At 45.1% G+C, this 23,804-nt stretch overlaps 1 protein-coding gene across 3 annotated transcripts in view; it reads right to left on the bottom strand.

Moving 5' to 3' along the window:
• Positions 1-23,804, bottom strand: part of DTD1 (D-aminoacyl-tRNA deacylase 1) — a 211,408-nt gene that overhangs the window by 19,068 nt on the left and 168,536 nt on the right. For all 3 annotated transcript variants that reach the window (XR_006300877.1, XM_043602971.1, XM_043602972.1), the window contains exon 5: positions 2,643-2,814. Coding sequence is in view for 2 of the 3 variants with exons in the window: in XM_043602971.1 (XP_043458906.1) it covers positions 2,662-2,814 (153 nt within the window). In the remaining variant the exon portion in view is untranslated. The remainder of the gene's footprint in view (positions 1-2,642; positions 2,815-23,804) is intronic.

Raw genomic sequence — 23,804 nt, 5'->3', positions numbered from 1 at the left:
AGAATAAAAAGCCATGTAGGCTGGGCAGCTGCCCTCAGTTCAAGGAGCAGAAATAGAATATATTGGGTCCGGATTTTGCTTCTGAACCAAGGAACCACCTACTATTATGAATGTCATCCCCTGCCCATCAGATTAGCCAGTCTTTCATCCTTCATCCAGGGGTCAGGAGTGGATGCTGGGGTGCTCTCTCCAACACAATCGCCAGGGGGCAAGGGAGGTGCCACAGAAACATAGGGAGAGTCCCCTTCAACTTGCCCCTCCCACCCCAGCCTGCTAGCACTGTCACCAGGCATTATGGCTTTACCCGCCTGACATTTACAACACCACTAGTGAAAGGAATGAGTTTGACTCTCTTAGTTAATAAAGAAAACCAAGAAAGCAAAGATTACATAACTTAATGTCACACAGAAATTGGCAGGATGGAAATAAGAATTCAGTGAGATCCTGTGCGACCGCTGGACCCACTTAATGAGCATAACTGTAAAAGTAACTTAAAAAGGCACTCTGCGCACTGTCTGCGTGGTGCAATTCACCCCTCAGAAATTTAGGGTTAGTGAACAGACTGTAAGTCAGAAGCACTAGCAATATTTGTGATGACAACACTCACAGCTGATATGAGCAAATCATCACAGAAATTTTAAGGGAGTGGGAATGGAAGTTTTATATGATACAAATGCCACATAAAATATTACTGTGTATTTGTGAATTATTTAGACACCACATAGCAAGCTTCAGAAGACTCTCCCTAACTCACACCAACTGTGTCAGTTCATGAATAAAAACCCATGTCTTTAGGTCAAGGCCAAGAAAAGGGGGAGCTTGTGACTGTGACAAATGAAGCAGAGTGTGAAAAAAACTTCTCTCTGATTCCTGCTTTGCTTTCCCATTAGTGTGAGAAAAATCAGCCAAGACAAGTGACCATGGCTCTGTTGTTCCCGGAGTTACTTGGAAGGAAACAGAGTGATTAGGGGAAAAGTCAAGAGGACATTACAGGATTTATTATCCAGCGTCTCCCTCCCCTTAAAACTGTCAGTGAATCAGGGCGCCTGGGCAGCTCAGTCAGTTGAGCGTCCAACTTCGGCTCAGGTCATGATCTCATGGCTCATGAATTCAAGCCCCGCATCAGGTTCTGTGCTGACAGCTCAGAGCCTGGAGCCTGCTTCAGATTCTCTGTCTCCCTCTCTTCCTCTCTTCCCCTCCCCTGTTTGCGCTTCATCTCTCTCTCTCAAAATTAAACAAACATTAAAAAAAAACCATCAGTGGATCAACAACATAACCTTCCTGAGCTCTCTGTTCTGTTCCTTTGGTCTGTTTATGTTTGCAAGCCAATTCCACAACACCCAATTATCACTACAGACTCTCTAGTATATCTCAGTGTCTAGTAGTGTGCATCCTAAAGGTCATTTCACAAATGGACTTCCCTTTCAGAAGGAAAGAGAAGGCAGAAAGCCATCTTAAGAATGTTCTCCTTTCTCACCATTCAGCATCTCCAGGATGAACCCATATGCTGACATGGTTTGAACCACAGACTATGTATAAGCCGAAAGCTCTGAAATGTATGGCCAGACCTTGCTCCTCTCTTGATTTCTGCTACTACCTACTAACTGGCCTGATGGTTCCAGCCTCACTCCCCATGGCTGCTGGAGTCATCTCCTTAAACTTTGCACCTGATCATGTCATTTGTATCTTTGAACCTTAAGAGGTTCCCTGCCACCTCAGGATGAAACCCAAATTTCCCAACTGCACATCAGACCCTTATGACCCATAATCCTATTTGTCTGATTTTACAGAAGCTCCCTGGATACCCCACTGCCCACTTGCACGCAGTGTTCTAGCCACTCTTCTCTACCTCTGTTCCAAAACTCTCTGTCCTTCCCCACACCAGTGTTTGCATCTGCTTTTCTCTTGGCTGTGGCAGCTCCCACCTTGCCCCTCGTTTGCCCATTTCCACACATCCTCCCCTCCGCGGAGCCTCACATTCCCACCACCCCCACAACAAACCATGCTACAATTATTCCTTTGCTTCTCCCTGAACTTGTGAACTCCGGCAAGTATGAGGCTCTCAATAACGTGCTCACTGGGGGAACAAACTTGAGCAAAGGGCCATCAGACAGCCAGGTCAAGGTTTAGATGCCTCTGACCATCAGGCAGAGAGGGAGACTACTACTACAGTGAGCTGAGAGGCACTCCTGGGTGTGGAGGTGACAAGGTGCTGTGACAGGCAGAGCGAACTGAAGGATGGGGTGGGCAGCTATGAGAGGAGGCGGCTGCAGGTGACTGTGGTCCCCGCTGGAGCTGCTGAGAGCAGCAATGGAGAGGAGGGCGCAATGGCCAGGTACGGTTTGGGTGAGGCTCCAGGTCCGGAAAACACATCTGCGAACACTCTGGAAATGCTCACAGTAGCGGCAGTTGTTAGCCGACAAAGGCAAGTGAGGGAGGAGAACACTCCAGGCCCATGGGTACCCCCAACCCAACCCCGCACCTCAACTTTTCTCTCCATCCAGGAAGGCGGCAGATTTCAGGAAGCTATGGATGAATGTCCATAAAGTGAATTCTGCCTCAAAAGCCATTCTGTTCTCAATTTGTTACCATTTGCCCAAAATGTCAGAAGATGGAGCTATGCAGGGAGGGGAGGCTCCTACCTGAGTTCCATCCTTAAGTCTACGGCTCCCGCTCAGAAGACACGTCGCCCTCTGCCCCGCTGCTGGCACTGCGGTCTTCTTTTCGGGGGGCGTTTCTTTCTTTGCTTGATTCGGAAGGCCCCTTGGCTCTGGTCTTTTCTTTCCTCTGCTGTTGTTTTTCAAGCTTTGACAGCTGATTATAAAAAGTAAAAAGATTTGTTTTACAAACGTAAACGTGTGCCTGTATATCAAAAACACCGATTACTTCCCACGTAGCAACCACTGAAAGTGCTTCTGTCTGATAAGCCTGTGTGCCGTAACGGTTCAGATGTGCCAAGTGGCCAGCAACATGTACGTTAGTCAGTCAGGCACCTGAGTCGTTGACACAGATTAGTCACGTGTGTGATCTCTCCGAACTTTCCCCACCCATAACTCATCCTGCCATGTGCTATTTGAAAATGGTCAGCTAACAGGCTTCTCTGATAGGCTGAGATGAGAAGAGCCCTATAAATAAAAGTCTTTTATCCGTTTTTTTTTTCTCTGATGTTTCTCCAGCTTTTTCTAAGCAAACTGTCTTCCCACTTACTGTTTTCTAAAGACTGATCAAAACACTCCACTATTTGCTGAAGATAACAGAGAAGGCTCCGAATAAAGTACATTAAGCACATTTAGACATCGTCTCAATTCTCAATTTATTCTTTGAGACTGAACTTATCCATAGCCAAAACCGCAAGTGTTCCTAGTAGGCCATGTGGTGGCTACACACGGACACTGGCCACAGGGAGCCCTCTCAGACTTCTTCAGGCCGGCTGGGGGACATGCCTCTGGCACCCGACTCCAGAGGAACCAGGGTCCACTTCTCTAGTGGAAACCACAGACTAGACAGTTGAAAGAAACTTAGATCATCTGACACCCTGAGCAACAGCAAGTCCACTCCAGAAAGGCCTGCTGAGAAACTTGTCAGAGCACATTGGCCAAGTGTGAGCCCACAGGATTTTCTTAGACCAAAAAAGCCATCTGTAACAAAGCCCGAGAGACAGCAACACCCAGTTTCATCTGCCTCCCAGACAAAGACTGCAAACATTTTATAGTTCACATGGAAAGAGGGAAACTAAATGAAGGGCTGGCTTCTTGCCCCTGCCGATCCACGTCCCACATCCAAACACACAACGAAAACTCACTACAAGCAACCTGCCATATCATCTCTTGATTACAGACAGACTGAGCAAAACCTTAAGATCAATCAACAATCAGCTGCTCTCAATTTGGTCTAGAAAATCACATTTATTAATTGGTTGACTTGTAACACTGTCTTTCCCACTTCCCATTTACCAGAAAAGCTCTAGTAAACAATGAGGTTGGTTAACATGCTAAGTAGATTTTGTGAATAAAGACATCACTTCACCTTTGACCCATCAACTCTCCTCCCAGGTAACTCCTCTGGAAAAATTCTCATTCGTGTGCACAGGAAAGGCTCACAGAAATGAGCAATACACTACTGTTTGTATCAGCAAAAACCCAAACAGCCTAAATGTCAACTGACATAAGGATAGATAAATGTAATGTGGTATATATACTCAAATAAAGCAATACCATAACGCAAATCTACATATATCAAAATGGGTAAGTCTTTAAAATCATGTTATGCAAACCAAATTAAGTTTCAAAGGTTATATACAGCAGGATTCCATTTACACAAAACAACACTATATATTGCTAATGGGCTTATGCAGATATGGTATGAACTAGGTGAATACAAACCAATTTCAGTACAATAGTTAACTATGGGGAGACAGAGGAGAGAATGTGATCACAGTGGAATGAATACACATGGGTTCACACCATAACTGTCAACTTTCACTTTTATAAAAACACACCAGGTATAGAACAGGGCTGCTGACCAGTTGTAGTATGTGAACTGCTTGCTACCAGCACTTAGACCATGCCACCAGTAAAATGCTTGCACCGGGATGTAAACCAACACATAACTTCCTTCAAGTCTTGCTGTGAAAGTATCAGCTACTGAACCATGTACTTGGTGGCATTTTTCTCTGTACTATTTTACCACAGATAAAGGAGGAATTTCCTGTATCTAAGGTGACAGCCTTCCATCCCCATTCCTCTTTTGGAATTAAAATGCTCCTTTTCTTTATGAAATGATGAGGATAGTAGATGGGTATCCTTCTGTCTTGCTCCTTTTTTGTTTTTGGCAAAATGATCTTGGATTGCACAATGTGAATGTACTTACCATTATTGAACTGTATATTTAAAAATAGCTAGGATGGTAAATTTTATGTGTATTTTATGACAATTAAAAAAACTTTTTATTGTGCTATATATAATTGACATATAATATTACAAGAGTTTCAGGTGTACACATAATGATTTGATTTGTATATACTGCAAACTGATCACCACGATAAGTCTAGCTAATAGCCATCACCAAAAAAAATTTGTTAGTGATCTTAGAAAACACAGAGTTGGCACTCTATGCTGGACGTCCCCCCCCAATTTCTTTTTTATCTTTTTATATTTCTAGTTCATGAAATCCAAACATCTGGAAATCAGTGTTCTGCAGTGAACTGTGATAAGTTGCCTTCTGCTGCCAGCAGCTTACATTTACATCAGTGTCTATGTATGTGTTTATACATGTATGTATAATATACGCGTATCTATAGACAAATTATACACATACACATAGAAAACCATGAACATGTTCTAAGTTAGACACTAAGAAAGCATGATTTTTATTTTAAAAAGAGACTCTCTCCATTATGTTTCCCCTCTTTAGAGGTATAAATACAGAAAATGTGAACATCACCAATGACTTAACCACACCAAGCCTCCCCCCACTGCTAAGATTCAATCTCATGCAAAGGCCTATTTGTCCCAACCTGTTCTTCACTTTCTGCTCTTAAATGCTGGTGAGAAACCAAACTCTGGGAGAGTGGCAGGGAATCATTCCCAATTAAAGCAGGTTTCTCCGAGGTTCCTTGGGTACCTGCAGTACCTATCTGATGCTGCACTGACTCAGAGGTGCCATCAAAAGAGTGTGAGACTGTGGAAACATCAGTTTGACCTTTCACCCCAACCCTGTCCCCTCCCACCACAGACCACACTTGTAAATCATGTGTGATAATTATTTAAGTGACAAGCATAGCCTGAGTTTCTATAAATGATGTGATGCTGATTCTCTTACATTATTTATCTTAATACAACCCAACCACATATGGTTCCATGCCTCAAAGTTCTCTGTGAGAACACTGTGAACTACCCTAATAAATTGAAGCCTTTTCTCAGAAAACTTGGAATCCAAGGCAGACAAAACTTGGAATTTGCATCTCAAGGCAAGAAAGCAGTTGGATTTTTTTAAGAAAACAAATGAGAAAGAAAGAAAAAGAAGCAGAAAAGAAACTGGTAATGCATATGGAATTATGTAGAATGTCAACAGCTTTCAAATTCACAGGGAGATGCATGTCAAGGAGAATGTAAACCAGTACAGGCCCTGTGAACACATGATCCACAAACACTGAAATGGAGTACTTTTGGGTTTTTGTTTGTTTGCTCGTTTTTTAATTAACTGATGAGGGTGTCCATAATGCAAAGGAAACACTGTCCAAACCACACAGGCCTTAGTGTCATGGGGAGAAATCCAACCTTCCCCTGGGCACACAGACACTGCCAGGGGCCAGATAACTGTCCTATGGCCAGCCTGTACCTCTCATGGTAGATCTTGGCAAGCTGGGCGTTGGGGGATGAAGCAGGGGGGATGGGAATATCTAGATCCCAAACACCCCAACTCATGATTAAATCCACTGAGAAAATAAAGGATTTCTTTGTAGTTAAGATTTCCATGCTCAAATAGCAAAATGTAAGAATAAACTAGTTGAACACAGATACTAACGTAGGGCTTGCAAACCTACATACCTTGAAGGACCAGGCAGGTAGCAAAAGAGGGAAGTAACAAAGCATGAGACAACAGGGCATGGTGGAGACTGCAGCCACACTGGAGAGGACAAACCCCACCTAAGGACATTCACATTTCTTTTTAAGCATCTGGACAAATGTAATGTCAATGAGGCAGGTATGAGCCACCTGTTAGGAACCTCCACTTGGCACATCCACCTGTGTGATCCCATTTGCTCTGAACAACCCATAACAGTGGTATTATCATCAATGTCCCACAGAGAAACCACTGTCAGGGCTCCTGGATGGCTCAGTCTGTTAAGCATCTGACTCTTGGTTTTCTGCTCAGGTCATGATCTTGCAGTTCATAGGATCAAGCCCAACACTGGGCTCTGGGATGGCAGCACAGAGCCTGCTTGGGATTCTCTTTCTCCCAATCTCTCTGCTTCTCCCCACTGCTTGCTTGCTCTCTCTCTCAAAATAAACAAACTTGGAAAGGAAAGGAAAGGAGAGGAGAGGAGAGGAGAGGGGAGGGGAAGGGAGGGGAGGGGAGGGGAGGAGAGGGGAGGGGAGGGGAGGAGAGGGGAGGAGAGGGGAGGGGAGGGGAGGAGAGGAGAGGGGAGGGGAGGGGAGGGGAGGAGAGGAGAGAGGGGAGGGGAGGGGAGGGGAGGGGAGGGGAGGGGAGGGGAGGGGAGGGGAGGGGAGGGGAGGAGAGGAGAGGAGAGGAGAGGAGAGGAGAGGAGAGGAGAGGAGAGGAGAGGAGAGGAGAGGAGAGGAGAGGAAAGGAAAGGAAAGGAAAGGAAAGGAAAGGAAAGGAAAGGAAAGGAAAGGAAAGGAAAGGAAAGGAAAGGAAAGGAAAGGAAAGCACTATCAGTTGCTGGCACTACAGGTCTTCCCAGCTTCTTCCTCCCTCCCTGCTGACCCCAGCAACTTGCCACTTCAGAAGTGACAATCTCTGACCCTCCTATCTCATGGGCATAGTAATGGAGATCACAGCCAACAGGACCTGAGGGGCCTGCGGGGGCGGGAGGGGTGCAGAGAAAGGTTTCTCTCCCTAATAAACACAGGTTTATCAACCAGCCTTGTTCCCAGCTGATTAATGTTGAGTTATTGTGTTTGAGCTTTCTGAATTCTTCAACCATCAAGACAGAAATGTACAGGCAAAACCTGCAGCAGCTTGTTGCTAAACCACCAAGGAGCTAGACCTGCATTTGGACGAGTTTCTCTTTAATTTGGCACAGAGATGGCCTTGAGGTCCCTGTGTATTTTCTAGCAAAGAAGATAAGAGCAAAGAAGGATCACAGACTGGCCTGCTGTATGCTACAGGCAGAGTGCCAAGGATTGACAGCACCCCCAGCTTTCTCTGCTTTAAAATGGGGATTATAGGGGCGCCTGGGTGGCGCAGTCAGTTAAGCGTCCGACTTCAGCCAGGTCACGATCTCGCGGTCCGTGAGTTCGAGCCCCGCGTCAGGCTCTGGGCTGATGGCTCGGAGCCTGGAGCCTGTTTCCGATTCTGTGTCTCCCTCTCTCTCTGCCCCTCCCCCGTTCATGCTCTGTCTCTCTCTGTCCCAAAAATAAAATAAACGTTAAAAAAATAATAAAATAAAATAAAATGGGGATTATATTACTCTTCATACATATCAAATGCTTAGAATACTGGCTTGTCATGAGTGGACATCACCAACCATATACCTGGTGGACAGTCAGCCCCAGGAAGCCAGGGGCCTGCTTGGTTTGCCTCTGTGTCCCTCAAACCTAGAATGGGGCAGGACTCCTAAGCCAGTGCTCAATATATGTCTTTTTTTTTTTTAATGTTTATTTGTTTCTGAGAGAGAGAGAGACAGAGCGTGAGTGGGGCAGGGGCAGAGAGAGGGGGAGACACAGAATCTGAAGCAGGCTCCAGGCTCTGAGCTGGCAGCGCAGAGCCCGATGTGGGGCTCGAACTCATGGCTGATGAGCCACCCAGGCGCCCCCGTCTTTTTTTTTAAGTTATTTATTTATTTTGAGAGAAAGAAAGCACAAGTTGGGGAGGGGCAGAGAGGGAAGGGAAGGGAAAGGGAGGGAAGGGAAGAGAAGGGAAGGGAATCCCAAGCAGGTTCTACACATTGTCAGCGCAGAACCCAATGCAGGGCTCGAACTCATAAACCGTGAGATCATGACCTGAGCTCAAATAGGATGTTTAACCAACTGAGCCACCCGGACACCCCTCAATATACACCTTAAATGAAGTTCACCAATTAAGCAAGAGAAGGCATGTGGCTCCCTGAAAGCAATGTGGAGTTTGGTGACTGTAGGCCTAGAGTCTGGTCCCATCTCAGCCACTTGCATGTTGTGAAAACTTACGCAAATTACATAACCTACTGAACACCCATATTCTCATTTAGTTCAGTGGGCATTTTATGAGACACTCTGTTTTCAGCTGCTAGAGCTATAAACCTACCTGAGTATGGCTTAAAGAGGAAGGAGCTGGATGACCTCACCTATAGGATAGTGGCGCCCCCAGCTCGGCCCTGCCACAACTCTCCAGAGGCTTCTGCATACCTCTAGACACCCCTTCCTCATTCTGAGAGCTGCCACCATTGCAAAACTGCTGAAAGGAACAAGGTCTAGAGTTAGTTCTCTGATATCCCTGGCACTGATCCTCAGGAAAAGACCATGTCACCCTGTGTGGCCTGTCAACAGCAGTGGGAGAGGCAGGCCAGGCTGAGAGAGAGGAATCTAACCCCAGGCCCATTCACTGATACATGGCAGATACAGAGCAGGAAACAGTCTGCTGCCAGCATCAAGAGAATGCAGGCAGGACAGGGGCTCTCGAGGCCCAGCTATGAGCAGGAGGGGCGACCAAAGCAAGCAGTCAGTATCGGAGAATCACAGCAAGGAACACAGAGTAGCCAGAGGGTGGTGGGTCTCAAGGCGGGGGGGGGAGCAAGCCCCAAGTTCAGGGAGGTCAGGAAGGAACTGGCAAAAGCAGGCCAGCGAGGGCCAATGGAAGCCATGGCTGAGGGTAGGGTCGGGTCAGTGTCCTGTAGGAGGGCTAAGAAGCCACATGAACTCCAGAGCCCAGCAGCATCCTCTGTATATTGATTCTTCAAGAACAATGAAGATTCTTCAGACACATGAAGGTGGAAAGCATAGGCAGTGCAGATCACCCTACCAGAAAACGACAGGCAGAGAGGACAGAAGAGAAGGAGAGGCTGAAGAGCAAGAGGCCAAGGTGGGGCAGGGACAACCCAGGAAAATACAAGAAAGAGTGAGGGGTGAATTCTGGTGAGAGTGCCCCACCAGCAGAAACCAAAGTGTCACCATCCGGGAATGGCAGGTGAGTCAACACACTGCTGGTGGGAACCATCACCAGAGACTTGGGGGACAGACCAGACAGAGCAAACGGCAGGCTGGGGTGCTGCTGGTATGTGGGAGCCCTAGGAACAAATGTTCCCCAAGGTCCCCCCTAGCTAAGACAGCCACAGTAATGTGACTTGCATGGTGTGGCACACAAAACCCTGGATGAGTGAGTGCAGAAATGAATGAACAGGACCTGTTGTTTGAAGAGTGACCAGGTGACAGCCCCAGAGAGAAGGGACACTCAAACTGTTGCTCATGTTACCTCTGTGCCTGAACAGCTCTTTCCCAGCATCTGGGGGGAAGGAAACAGTGTGAGGCCCCTGCCCAGCAGCACACACTGAGTGTCAGCCTTACCAGTGAGTCTGGCTTCTGGGGCAGACAGCTGTCTCTTATGCAGGTAGCAGCTTACTGGAAAGTGAAAAGGAGGCACTTCTGAGCAGCCACTTAATCCTCCACACCTCCATTCGCTTTTCTGTAAATGCTACATGGTTATCTGCCCAGTCGGCCTGCCCAGGGCACAAGTGAGGACACAGTGTGGCACGGGCATACGAGCTGGCATGTGGAAAGCACCAAACACACAGGGATCATTCTTACCTGCTCTGTCCTTTCACACACAAAACAGCACTTTGGAGGGATCTTCAAAGACTGATCATTTCACACTGTGGAATCTTCCAGTGTGACAATGTCATAAAACACAAAGTGAGTGGGTAACTTCAGGCTTCTGTGGACACTAATGAGCTGCCAGGAGTACCCTGATGAGAAAATCTGAGAGCTCAGTGCTGTGTGGGCAGTGGGACTCCAGGCTCCCCTAGACTCCACCCACTCCAGGAGAAGCTCAGGTGAGGGACACCCACGTGGGCTGGAAGGGTGTAAGCAGAGGTGATCCACATCTGTTGTTGCTGTCACCTCTGCCTGCTTCTCTGGGGAACATCCAAGCCTGCCAGGCCGCAAGGTGCCAGATGCAGGTTTGAAGGGGTCCTAGAAAACCGACTTCTTTACAAATCATTTCAGAACAAAACAGGTGCCCAAGAATTCTTGATGGAAGGATTACTCTTAGAGTGATGGTGTCTTAAACTTGCTTCCAACGTGGTTTGGGGTACTACCGGTGAAAAACTACAGCTTCTTATAGATGTCCTCACAAGTTCCCACATGTCCCATGAAGACCACTTCACATATTCCCCTTTCTTCTTTTTGAGCCTACACTAGACAGAAGAGAGCATCTCTTTCCTCCAAGGCCCCATGGACATAAGCTGAAAATTTCTTCATGCTCGGGAAATAAATGACCCCTTAGATTATGACAACCAGTTTGCCACCTTTAGCATTCCAAGAAGTCAAGGGGAGATATGATTCCCAGATTGCTTTTGAGCACTACAGAGTCAAAGTCAGTCAAGAGAGAGCAAACCCAAGACCACATCCAGTCATCTCCCAGGCTAAGAAGAGCACCAGGTCTCTGGACTCCTGGCCAAGCCTTCAGTCGACTTGCCCCTTTTAGGAGCAAATGTTCACCAGGACAGGAGCTCCTGGGGTTAGCCACAGGTCCAGGGCAGCAAACCTGGTCTCTATTCTTGCTAGGGCAATGCTGAGCCGGCCCCCATGGCCCCATCTTTGAGTTATTTTAATGCTCGTTATTTCCTGCCAGGCTATTCTGTCCCACATATGAGCAAAATCTAATTAGAGAGTGAAGAAAATAACAAAAGAAAAACTCAAGCCCCATGAAGTCAGTTACTATGATTTTTATAGACCGTAGTGTAGATGGAAAAGTTCTGTTCCAACCAACCCCTTGCAAAGATTCCAAGAAAGTCTTATGGTGCAAGTTATAAAGATCAAATGTCTCCTCTGCAATCACTTTCTAAAATACCTATTATTCTGAGGGCGCTGGCCCACACCTGTGGCCCTGTCGGTGTCAGGAGGCACAACTGGGTCATCACAGAATGCTGCAAAGGAAGGACATGCCCAGCCAGGCTCCCTTAGAAGTAAGGACATGAGTTAAAGGAAAAAATGCCCCAAACCAATCAGCCCCCTTAACTCATTTCAATAGTTTTAGAACTTTCCACAATGCTCTTTCCTAAGTGTCCAGCAACTCCCACTGCTAGCAAAAAATGTCCTGACTCTGTCAAGTCATTTAAACTGCCTGTGTGATCTTCACTCACCCTGCAGATAAACAGAACAAGCTGACACTAGATATAAGCTTTGTTGATTAATAATTCCAAGGTAATGTATAAGTAAAGCACTGTAGAATACAGAAATATTCAATCAGCAGTGAACCTCCTGAGGGTTAGGCTGAATTACTGGACTTCCCTGTGACTCAGTGTGCTTTCCTAGACCACATAAACCGGGAGGCAACCTTGCATTACTACCGTGGAGATGCAGTAGAGCCCAAAGGGGCTAGCACAGTGATTGGAGCCGTCGGCTACCCTTCCAGAATGGACTGGGACACCTTTAGAAGTGGATTCTTCAGGGAATGGCACTCTGGGAGGGGATACTTCACCTACTAGTGCAACACTGCAGATCAACTTAGTATAGACTCGCTTTGCCTTCAGAACAGGGACTGGAAATCCCTCGGCTTCTCCTTGTTTCTTTTTACTGCTTACAGGCGAGAGTGGCAGAGGGTGCGACGGGGAAAGAAGAGAAGGCAAATTCCAACCAGCAAATGATATGGATAAAAATTTGAGAAGAAAGAAGTGTGAATCTACTGTGGAATTTTAAACAATCTGTAAAACTTCTACAGACTGTCTCTAATTGACCAGGCCATTTTCAAAAAAGGAACTGGAATTTGTATTTGGGCAATTTGTTTTATCAAATTGTAATTTGATATAATTTAGTATTATGTGATAATTCTGAAAGCTTTTTTTAAAAAAAATTCCTTCTGTAATGGAAAACCTGACAGAACATTCGAAGAGGATGTTTCCATATACACCACGGCGTCTGCCATTATGTCAACTGTCGTGTTATTTTTAAATCAACGGGCTGCTTAATAAAAACATTACGAAGCAAAGTACACACATGGTACCTAATTTTCATACATTATTAACTCTGCTTGAGGTTTTTGTGGGAATTAAAAAAAAAAGCAAGCAGGCAGGCATCTGTTCCCATCTGAAATCGTGCAAGCTAATTTTATTTTCTAATTCCCCATTGTTTACAAAAACCCTCTTAGGCATGCAAAAATGACGGAGGGTTGAGGATGGGGGTGTTCAGTGGTCTTTCCTATTATTTCTACCTCACTAAGTCTCCTTCGGTGTACTCTCTCACCACGCAGGCACACACTTTAGGCCCCAGTGGGGCTTATTTTAGGCCACTGTGGGATGTACCAAGGGCTTCAAGGTCAGCCCAGGCATGTGTTTCTCTATCGGTGCAGCTGCCCTCAGATCTCCAAGTTAGTCCCCTGCAGCAGATGCTACCAGGGCCCGCCGTGTCCCCCAGTCCAGAGGTCACTGCAGTGTCAGCGGGCAACGGTCTGTAAGCCCATGACTTCCGACCTGCAACTCTCTGCCTCAGGACACCCCCTGGCCATGGGCAGGGGTGAGGCCTGAGTGCAGGGCAGGCCAGAATAATCAGGAAGTCAACACCTCTAGGAGTGAGCTCAGTCACCAAGAAATGAGACTTGAAGGGTTCAAAACCTCAGCTTCCTCACCCATCATGCCAACTCTGAAATATGTTCTACATAGTCCCCCAGAGGGTCCCAGGGATCATCAACACAGCCTTAATAGGCTTTTCTCTGTCCTGTCTCACTATGCTTCCTGGAAGACCTCCCAAATTAACTACCTTTATCTAAATCCTCTTACTCTAGGAAGACCCAAACCTGAAACATTTCAATTCTTCAAAATAAGCCACGTTCTAACGTGATAATTCGCTATGTGTAACTTGTTACCTGGCCCCCTACTAACCAGTATCCTACACTGGTTTACATGCTTGGACACTGGAAGGCAGTGGCAATACTTAGGATTCCAACCCCACTCACAGCCCTAAATGATGCAGACACGTGAAGGGACAACTGAGCAAGTCAGGAGTGTAATCCTGTGACATTTTATTACATATACTGATGTTGTGAACACTGATCACCCATCTACATGGCACACTCCATATTCTAGTAGCCAAGGTTTTTATTATGTTGCAGTCCATTGCCTAACTCTACTGGAGAACAGGGTATCACTGCACTTCTAACAATCCTCAACTTTTCATTATATCAGTGACCTGGGCTTTTCCTTTGATGGTGGCTAATTTTAAAATTTCAAGAGTTACGGAAAAGAAGTAAGCACTTCTCCTCCACCATAAGGGAAGGAACAACCCACAGCATTTGGGAGTCCAGAGGCTGGCCGTCTTCTACTCCACACACCAAGCAAATGGGTTCTTTCCTCCTCCGTGCCTATGTGCATTTATTGTTTTTTAGGCCATAAGCTATGTGAGGGCAGAAATAACAGGCAACTCTTTGGTCAATATCTACTTGAGAATGAAGTCAACATCTATCACGCTGTTGGCACATGTCTGGTTCATAATCATGAACTGTAGCAAAGTTTAAGGAGACACTAAAGCAATTTCAGTCTTACTATTCCAGGGCATAATTGGTAACAGAAAACTGTTCACAAGCATTTCAAATCAATAGTGTTCTTTAAATGATTCAAAATGTTTCTTCAATTTGCAAGTCTTTAAAAAGGGGGAGTGGGACATTTTCTCTGCCCCACTTGGTCTATATGTTGTACAAATGCCAATGAAGCAGATTGGGAACAATGAAGAATTACTGTACAAAATAACAATAATCCAGAAAAGAGGAAGACATTGGACCCAAAGAAACAGTGGACATTCTCTGGGAGAGAAATCATGGCCAGGCTTAGGCAAGATGAGGGATTGGCAGCCTGGCGAGTGACCCATCCATGGGGAGCAGAGTGAGGGTTTCAGAGGTGGGTTCTCACAGAGGGGATGCCTGGCAAACAGCAGTTTGGGAGAAGGAGTAAATACAGTACTTTCAGTAAAATTTCAAGAAGAGAAAGACAAGTTCATACTCCCAGAAAAGCAAAAGGCTGAAAAGAAAAAAAAAAAAAACTCCTAAAATACAGTTTGACTCTGTGGTAACTAACAGTTACAGAGTCATGACAGTGTAAACACAATTTATTAATTTAATTAAAAATAATGTTATCGGGGCGCCTGGGTGGCGCAGTCGGTTAAGCGTCCGACTTCAGCCAGGTCATGATCTCGCAGTCCGTGAGTTCAAGCCCCGCGTCAGGCTCTGGGCTGATGGCTCAGAGCCTGGAGCCTGTTTCCGATTCTGTGTCTCCCTCTCTCTCTGCCCCTCCCCCGTTCATGCTCTGTCTCTCTCTGTCCCAAAAATAAATAAAAACGTTGAAGAAAAAAAAAAATTAAAAAAAAATGTTATCAGGGGTTCCCGGATGGCTGAGTTGGTTAATTGTCGGACTATTGGTTTCAGCTCAGGTTGTGATCTCAGGGTTCGTGGATTCGAGCCCTCCAATGAGCTCTGTGCTGACAGAGTAGAGCCGGCTTGGGATTCTGTCTCTCTCTCTCTCTCTCAAAAATAAAGAAATAAACCTAAAAATATATCAAGAATAAATTAATAATTATATAATACTAGAGAGATGGAGAGGGTAGGAGGTGAACAGTGCTAAGTAGCATGAAATAATGCCAGACTTTAATATATTAAGAAACAGTAAAAGGTTATTGTTTAGGGATAGAGAAGAAAGTACCAAAGGAAATAGCTTAAAATATGCTAAAGCTGCTCATTTGGGTGGATGAGGAAAAGCAGGCAAAGGGAGTTATTACCTGATTTTTAATTATGCACGTAATTATTTTATTTTACATCCAAATTAGTTAGCATATAGTGCAACAATGACTTCAGGAGTAGATTCCTTAATGCCCCTTACCCATTTAGCCCATTCCCCCTCCCACAATCCCTCCAGTAACCCCCTGTTTGTTCTCCATATTTAAGAGTCTCTTATGTTTTGTCCCCCTCCCTGTTTTTATCTTATTTTTGTTTCCCTTATGTTCATCTGTTTTGTCTTTCTAAATTTTTTTTAAAAATGTTTATTTATTTTTGGGAGAGAGACAGAGCATGAGCAGGGGAGGGGAAAAGAGAGAGAGAGACACAGAATCCGAAGCAGGTTCCAGGCTCTGATCTGCCAGCACAGAGCCCCATGCGGGGCTTGAACCCACGAACTGTGAGATCATGACCCACGTCGAAGCTGGACGCTCAACTGAGCCACCCAGGCACCTGTGTTTTGTCTCTTAAAGGCCTCATATGAGTGAAGTCATATGATATTTGTCTTTCTCTAATTTTAGTTAGCCTAATACCCTCTAGTTCCATCCACATAGTAGCAAATGGCAAGATTTCATTCTTTTTGATTGCTAAGTAATACTCCATTGTATATATATACCACATCTTCTTTATCCATTCATCCATTGATGGGTATTTGGGCTCTTTCCATGCTTTGGCTATTGCTGATAGTGCTGCTATAAACATTGGGGTGCATATGTCCCTTCAAAACAGCACACCTGTATCCCATGGGTAAATACCTAGCAGTACAATTGCTGGGTCATAGGATGGTTCTATTTTTAGTTTTTTGAGGAATCTCCATACTGTTTTCCAGGGTGGCTACATCAGCTTGCATTCCCACCAACAATGCAAAAGAGATCCTCTTTCTCTGCATCCTTGCCAACATCTGTTGTTTCCTGAGTTGTTAATGTTAGCCATCTGACAGGTGTGAGGTGGTATCTCATTGTGGTTTTGATTTGTATTTCCCTGATGATGATGATGTTGAGCATTTATTCATGTGTCAGTTGGCCATCTGGATGTCTTCTTTGGAGAAGTGTCTTTTCATGTCTTTTGCCCATTTCTTCACTGGATTATTTATTTTTTGGCTGTTGAGTTTGATAAGTTCTTTATAGATTTTGGATACTAACTCTTTATCTGCTATGTCGTTTCCAAATATCTTCTCCCATTCTGTCGGTTGCCTTTTAGTTTTGCTGATTGTTTCCTTCGCTGTGCAGAAGCTTTTTATTTTGATGAGGTCCCAGTAGTTCATTTTTGCTTTTGTTTCCCTTGACTCTGGAGACGTGCTGAGTAAGAAGTTGCTGCAGGCAAGATCAAAGAGGTTTTTGCCTGCTTTCTCCTCAAGGATTTTGATGGCTTCCTGTCTTACATTGAGGTCTTGCATCCATTTTGAGTTTATTTTTGTGTCTGGTATAAGAAAGTCGTCCAGGTTCATTCCTCTGCATGCCGCTGTCCAGTTTTCCCAGCCCCACTTGCTGAAGAGACTGTCTTTATTCCATTGGATATTCTTTCCTGCTTTGTCAAAGATTAGTTGGCCATATGTTTGTGGGTCCATTTCTGGGTTCTCTATTCTGTTCCATTGATCTGAGTGTATGCACATAATTACTTTAATAAACAATTTAAAATTTGTTTAAGAAAGAAAACTCATATAGTGGCTATAGTAACAGATCCAATACCACACAAAAAAAGTTAATGATTCAGGAAAATGAAGTCATATAATCCTTCCAATATCGAGAGAAGAGACAATAAGAAAAAGCAGAAACTTAGAAGTCAGCTGCAGGACAAAATTTGTAAAAGAAGAGATCACAGCAAATACAGAAAAAACAATAAGCAAAGCCATCACCAGAGGACAACCTCAGCTATGGAAAGGCTCAAGCATGTCCTAGGAGAACCAACCATCAGAGAAATTTAAAAGAAATCCAGAGGGCACAATCTTCTCTTCCATGCCACTAAATGCCACCAGGGAATCAGGACACAGGAACAACTAACAAACAGCGTGTTGGAGCAATGAAAGACTGACTGCATGATGAAAGACGAGTGGACAAAGGGAAAGAAGAAAGCCAACCAAGCATCAGGACAATGCCTGCAGGGTCTGAGGGTAAAAGACAGTGACCCAAATATTCCCTATTGACCAGGATGTCTGCAAACATGCCAGTATTCAGAAAGTATTACAGCCATTCCTATCCTTAAAAGAAAAAAAAAAAAGTGTAAATAAATTACTCATAGAATTGGAGCCTCTTGAGAGAGTAATAATGGAAACTGTGTTAAGTAATGTAACCAATAAAGTGAGTTATATAAGTTCCAGAACTAGCTAGTGAATTAAAAAATGCAAATGAGAAATTAATCAAACTTATCAGGATCCAAAAATCCAGACTCACATTTTTTTAAATGTGAAGAAATGCAAACACGTAATAAGTTTATGAAAAAGATGTCCAACTTCACTAGCAATTAAGTTGACGCAAATAAAAACAGTAAGATACAATATATGATTATTCATCAAGTTGCCAAGGATTAAACAATGATAATACTCAGCCTATGAAAGGGTTTTTGGAAAAGAACATTATATATTATTGGTGATGGAGACTGTAAATTTGGGCCTTTGGGGCAAAAGTTGGCAATGCCCATTTCAAAGCACTAATAAGCACAGTATGACCCAGTAATTCCACCTCTTCAGATCCATCTTGTGGAAAACAAGTGGCTTAGTACACAAAGATAACATGCAAAAATATGTTCACTGCACTGGTTTTTACAATAGTTAAAACTGTGGGGCAACCTAAAACTCTACTATAAAAGGAATTCTTTAAATAAAGTATGGGACATTCTGTACAAATTGATTCACCTGATTTGAGGTGTTGCTATAAAAAAGCCTGTGACTGCAGTCATCAGAAGCTACAATTCTCATCTCTTTATCCTTAAACAAGAAAGCCACACACTGCCGCTTAGTGATACACATGTGCCTAAAGCCATTTTGAAAGAGAGGAACAGAGCTGACTGCCACAGGATGTGGTACAGTGGTCACAGCCAGGCAGGTGAGGTGGGAGACAGTGGTGAAGGATGGAAACAGGAAGGCCCCCTGCGTAGGGCACATGCTCTACTCTTAAGCTAGGAGGCAGATCCTTGGGTGTTCATCTCAATGTACACACATGTGTTTTATATACATTCTCTTCCAGCTATCAAATATTGTGTAATAATTTTTTTAGAACACAAGAGTGATGACACTTCATCTTTAGTCACTCCTTTGCCCAAACAGTTCCAACAATCTGACTTGCCTCCAAAGAGAATATCTACAGAGGAAAAAACTCCTGGTCACAAACTTACAGTTCTCAAGGATACAGCCTATCAGAGAAAAGGAAGTGCTCTTCAATAGTATTATTCTGACATTCCCAAGGATTCGACTGCAACTTCAGCTCCGAATGCCCCTGCAACGTGGCGGGGCTTGCTTACTTAGTCTCAGCGTCCACATGCAGAAAACCCACTAGAAACCAGAACTGTAGTAGGCAAACTTTCTCTGAAATCTGATGATTGCTATCATTACTATTTACCTCTATAAAGAAATGTTAGCAAACCACCACTAAAATGCTCATGAATGCCATTTGTGTGGGAGAAAACATATTTGTACTAAGCATCAGCTATAGTTTCGGTACAAATGAAAGCTGCTCCACCCCGCTTCAAGATAAACTTGTAACTGGGCACAACTCATTTTTCAGGATGCTATCAGGAGTATCCCCTCCTGAGAGGAAATTTGCTAACAATGAAATCAGAGAATAGAAGCATTGCTCATCTAGTGGTCCTACTGTTTTGATTCCCCTGCCTCAAAATACACATATTACTAAACAGACCCAGGGAACAGTATAAGTGCTTCTCCTAACACATCAGCCCCACTCTGCACTAGGAGGAAGACCTATTGCATCCTAATCAGGTGCTGTTGTCAAGTTTCTTATGCCGATAAAGTCCTAAAAAGACAACCTTTGGTTATTCTGCTTCCCTCTACTTTCTAAATTCCCACATCCAGACACCAAAAGAAAAGAGGCTGAGCGACAACAACCTGTTTGGAGATGGGTCCACCCAGCTTCCCCGGCCGCTCCAAGATGCTCCAAGCATTTCCTGGGAGTTAGACGGAAAGACAGACTCTCTGGTCCCATCCAGACCTGCAGTATCAGAGTCTGTGTTGGAACAGACCCTCCGGGGGTTCATGTGCACCTTAACTTTGAGACACACCGGGCTAAAGGGCTTATCTTAATCTGAGGATGTAGAGGAGCACCGTCTTCAATTAGATCGCAGTGAGCCAATTTGGAGAGGGGCTAATGGAGGTTATGGAGGGAAGAAGTGACTCCCACCCCCACTGACCAAAAGCCATCCACCCCACTGTGACTGCCTTCCATCTTCCCACACCTCCCTGGGACCTTTCAGCCACTTTATCCCACCAGCCTTATAGTTGAGGGGTTGCTACTACTCACTAAGTGGTCTATGCCAGACAGGGAGGCAGGGGGCTACTAGGGGCTCATGAGACTCTGAGTCAATGACTTTCACCAAATCGAAACCCCTCCAGGCCTCTCCCCCTCCACCCCTTGTAAATACATAAACACACACTCTGTTCGAAGCTCTGGCTTTCTTTCCTGCGGCCCCATCTCTCATCCAGGAACTCCATTCCATGGTATACACAGGCCCCTCTTCTACAGTAGCCTCCCCTCTGCCTTACCTTAGGCCACCTGTCCCGTGTGGATAATGCTTCCTCCGAAGGCCCCCCAGGGAAGAACTTCCACTCCACCTTACCCTCCTGCCCACCACCCACTAGGAGGCCTGCCTCTCCCTGCTTCCCTTCCTCCCCAGGCTGTCCCCAATGTATTCACTCCACCCCAGGAAGGGCGGAGTTTATAAGCTGGGGCCACACCACCTTCTATCCTTCTTCTTCTGACCTCCAGACAGAGCCCCCATCACAGTCTGTGGCCCAGGCCTCACTATCACCCTGGGCAACACTATTTCTAATCAAGGTCCACCCAGCTTCCCAACCTCGTAGTTCCCAGGGCTCCTTATTCCAATAGCTACCCCCTACCCAGAATTCTCACCTTCAGAAGAGTAAAACTCGGTATGCCACTCTCAGCCATCAGCACCTAGGCTCTGATTCTCCCAAACTCTCCATTTCATTTCTTTTGGCTCTTGGCTTCTTCCTTCTCCTCCAGCCAGTCACACTGCCCATGGGAACCCCTCTTTGACCAATATGACCAACTTTTGTAACTTTTCAAAAAGCAACTACTACCACCACCACCATCAGCCCCACAGAAGGGAGATGCTGAAGGCAAGGGATTCTAGGCCTCCACACCACTGTCAAGGGTAGCTCCCTTTAATCTGTTTTCTAAACTCTGGTTCTGCATGGCATTTTAGCTAAAACCCAAGATTCCACACCTAAAGAAGTGTGGAAAAGACTTAGAGACTTCTGTAACTACCTAGCGATATTCCCTGCCTCATCTTGTCCCCTTCACACCTTTTCTGTACTCAGCAAGAGATGTAGTCAAAATGACAGTTCAATAGCCTGCATATAGCACTCCCTAGCAGCATTATTCATGATACCCAGCAAGTGGAGGCAACACAAATGTCCATCACCTGATGAACGGGTAAAATTTGGTATGGCCATCCAACAGAGTATGATTTGGAAATAAAAGGACTAAACTAGTGATACATCCTACAATGTGGCTGAACACTGAAAACATTATGCTAAGTGGAAAAAAAAAAAAAAGGCACCGAAGGCCATATATTGCATGATTCCACTTACATGAATTGTCCAGAGCAGGCAAATCTGTAGACGCAAAAAGTAAATGTGCTGTTTGCCTGAGGCTGGAGATGGAGGGAATGGGGAGTGACAGCTAAGGGGTACTGAGTTTTGTGGTGATGGGAGTGTTCTAAAATCCATTGTGGGAACATACTGAACATACTAAAAGTCATTGAATTGTACACTTTAAGTGGGTGAACTATATATGAATATTATCTCAATAAAAATGTTGAAAAAATAAAGTCACTCCCCATTTAGAACCTTTCCAAGGTGCTCCATTTCCAAAGGACCAAGTCAATGCTCCTCAGTCCTTTACAGAAAGTTCTCCATGAACTGGCCTCAAACTGCTTCGTTTCCCACTTTCACCTTGTCTTTCATGCTCTAGGATTTCTAAACTCTCCCAATCCCACCCTATCACCCTGTTTCCTGCCCAGGCCTATGTCCATGCTTGGACTCTCATGCTACCCCGCTCCTAATGATCTTCAAAGCCTCAGCTTCAGCATCTTGGTCTTCTCTGGGAGCTTGACCGAGAACCCTCCTCCAGGTTCCCCGAGGAGTGTAGCCCCCCCACGTCCCAGGGGCTCAGAGAGCATGCAGTCTGGCCTGCAGCTCTAGAGCTCACAGTTAGCTCCAACCAGGCCTACATGCATGCAGTCAAGCATGGGGCCCGATACCACCACCCTGTCCCAGCACACCTAAGGAAGGGCCACACCATCCCCCTACCCACTCCCCACCACCACAGGCTCCAGCACACAGAAGCCAGATACCATCCTCACAGTTCTCAGCTCACAAGGCCAACGAACAGGCTCCTGGAATATGAAGATAGTAATTTTCCAATTTCAGTCTCCAACATTTCCCTTCTCTGGGAAAGTCACTCCCAAGTTCCTTCTCCCTACCCCTCCACTGGCAATTAACTTCTTAAGAAAACACTGTGTCCCCATCTCCTTAGTCTGGACTGGGAGCAAAAGTGCAACAGATGGCACTAAATCATACCAAAGCCACAGGGCTAAATCTGGATCCTCCTCAGCAGGCAAAGAGGCAACTATCTCTACTGAAACCACCTTCCTGAAGGTGAATTCCCAATCATCCAACAGAACATCCCTCAGAAACATCTCTAAGGTGTCACTCTCTTCACATCCATGCACAAAGCACCTAAATTTTAGTGCCAACAGCTGATGTGTACACGGATAACTGGCTGAATTATGTCAGCACCCTGTAAGATTGTGGATTGGCATGCACCGCCCCCCCTTCATTGATGGTACTTAGGGTGTTAGATCAGTTTACAATGCAATTTCACAATGAGAATTAATGTAAATATGGACTCACAGGAGGACAAAAAAATTGCGTGGCTTTCAGTGATTAGATCAAGATCAGGAACATTTCTGGACAAATAGATGAAGAGTGAGTTTGATGAAGCATGAAAAGAAAATGCCTCCACTGTCACCAGAAAGGTCAGGCCAGCAAGATAAATGTCTAAATTTCAGGTTCTATCAGTTATTCATAGACTGGCTCTGCCAGAGGCCTTCCCACCCCACACCCATAAATTCAGAAACATCCCTGAACCCGTGAGGACCTTGAACAAGTGAACTTGAGGACAATCCGATGTTTTGGCACCAAGCGACCTCCTCCACTAAAACAAAACCATCCAGATGGAGGCAGCAGCACACAGAGATGCCAGTTCTCTAGAACCAACCACAGCACCCATCTGCCTGGAAAGAGTCTGAGAGTAGAGTGGAGTGAGGAAGGCATTCAGGGCTCCTTGACGTCTGCCTACGACCACCTACGAAGGTCCACCTGAATTCCAAGGGACAAACACCACACCAGACACAGACCAAGATGTGGGAATGAGAGTAAGTGTTGACCATGCCTTAGAGGTTTCCGCCAAAGCACAGTATAACTGGGAGGCCGTGTCTGAGAAAATGCTGATGTAGTATGATAATGACATGGACTGTTGTCACCCAGAGAGAGATGTGAGTCAACTGAAAACACACTGTGACTAGGAGCTGAGGTCTAAGGAGTTGAGGTCTAACCTGAGCCAACCTAGAAGCACCTCAGAGAGTTCAAAGTGAGACTATCATGGCACCTCACTCAAGATGACTACAGTGCCTTACAGAAAATGTCATCAAAAAGTGGCTCCTGCCAAGGCATGATGAACTTGTCAGGTCAGAGAACTAGAGCCAACAGAACTGGGCCTGATAGAACCAAATTACCCCAAATTTCTGACTTCCCAACAGAGGCTGAAGAATAGGTTCATAACTATTTTCTCATGAACTACAAATAAAAATATAAATCCATTTATCATCCGTTCCATTACTAAAAAAAAGGAGGGGGCATGCTAGTCCAATTTCTATTGCTTACTCTGGGAGGGTGTACAACAGGTCGCTAATGCTTA

The sequence above is a fragment of the Prionailurus bengalensis genome, chromosome A3, assembly GCF_016509475.1.
Source record: "Prionailurus bengalensis isolate Pbe53 chromosome A3, Fcat_Pben_1.1_paternal_pri, whole genome shotgun sequence".
NCBI lineage: Eukaryota > Metazoa > Chordata > Mammalia > Carnivora > Felidae > Prionailurus > Prionailurus bengalensis.
The sequence above is the reverse complement of the archived record's forward strand: the minus strand, read 5'-3'. Positions and strand labels throughout refer to the sequence as shown.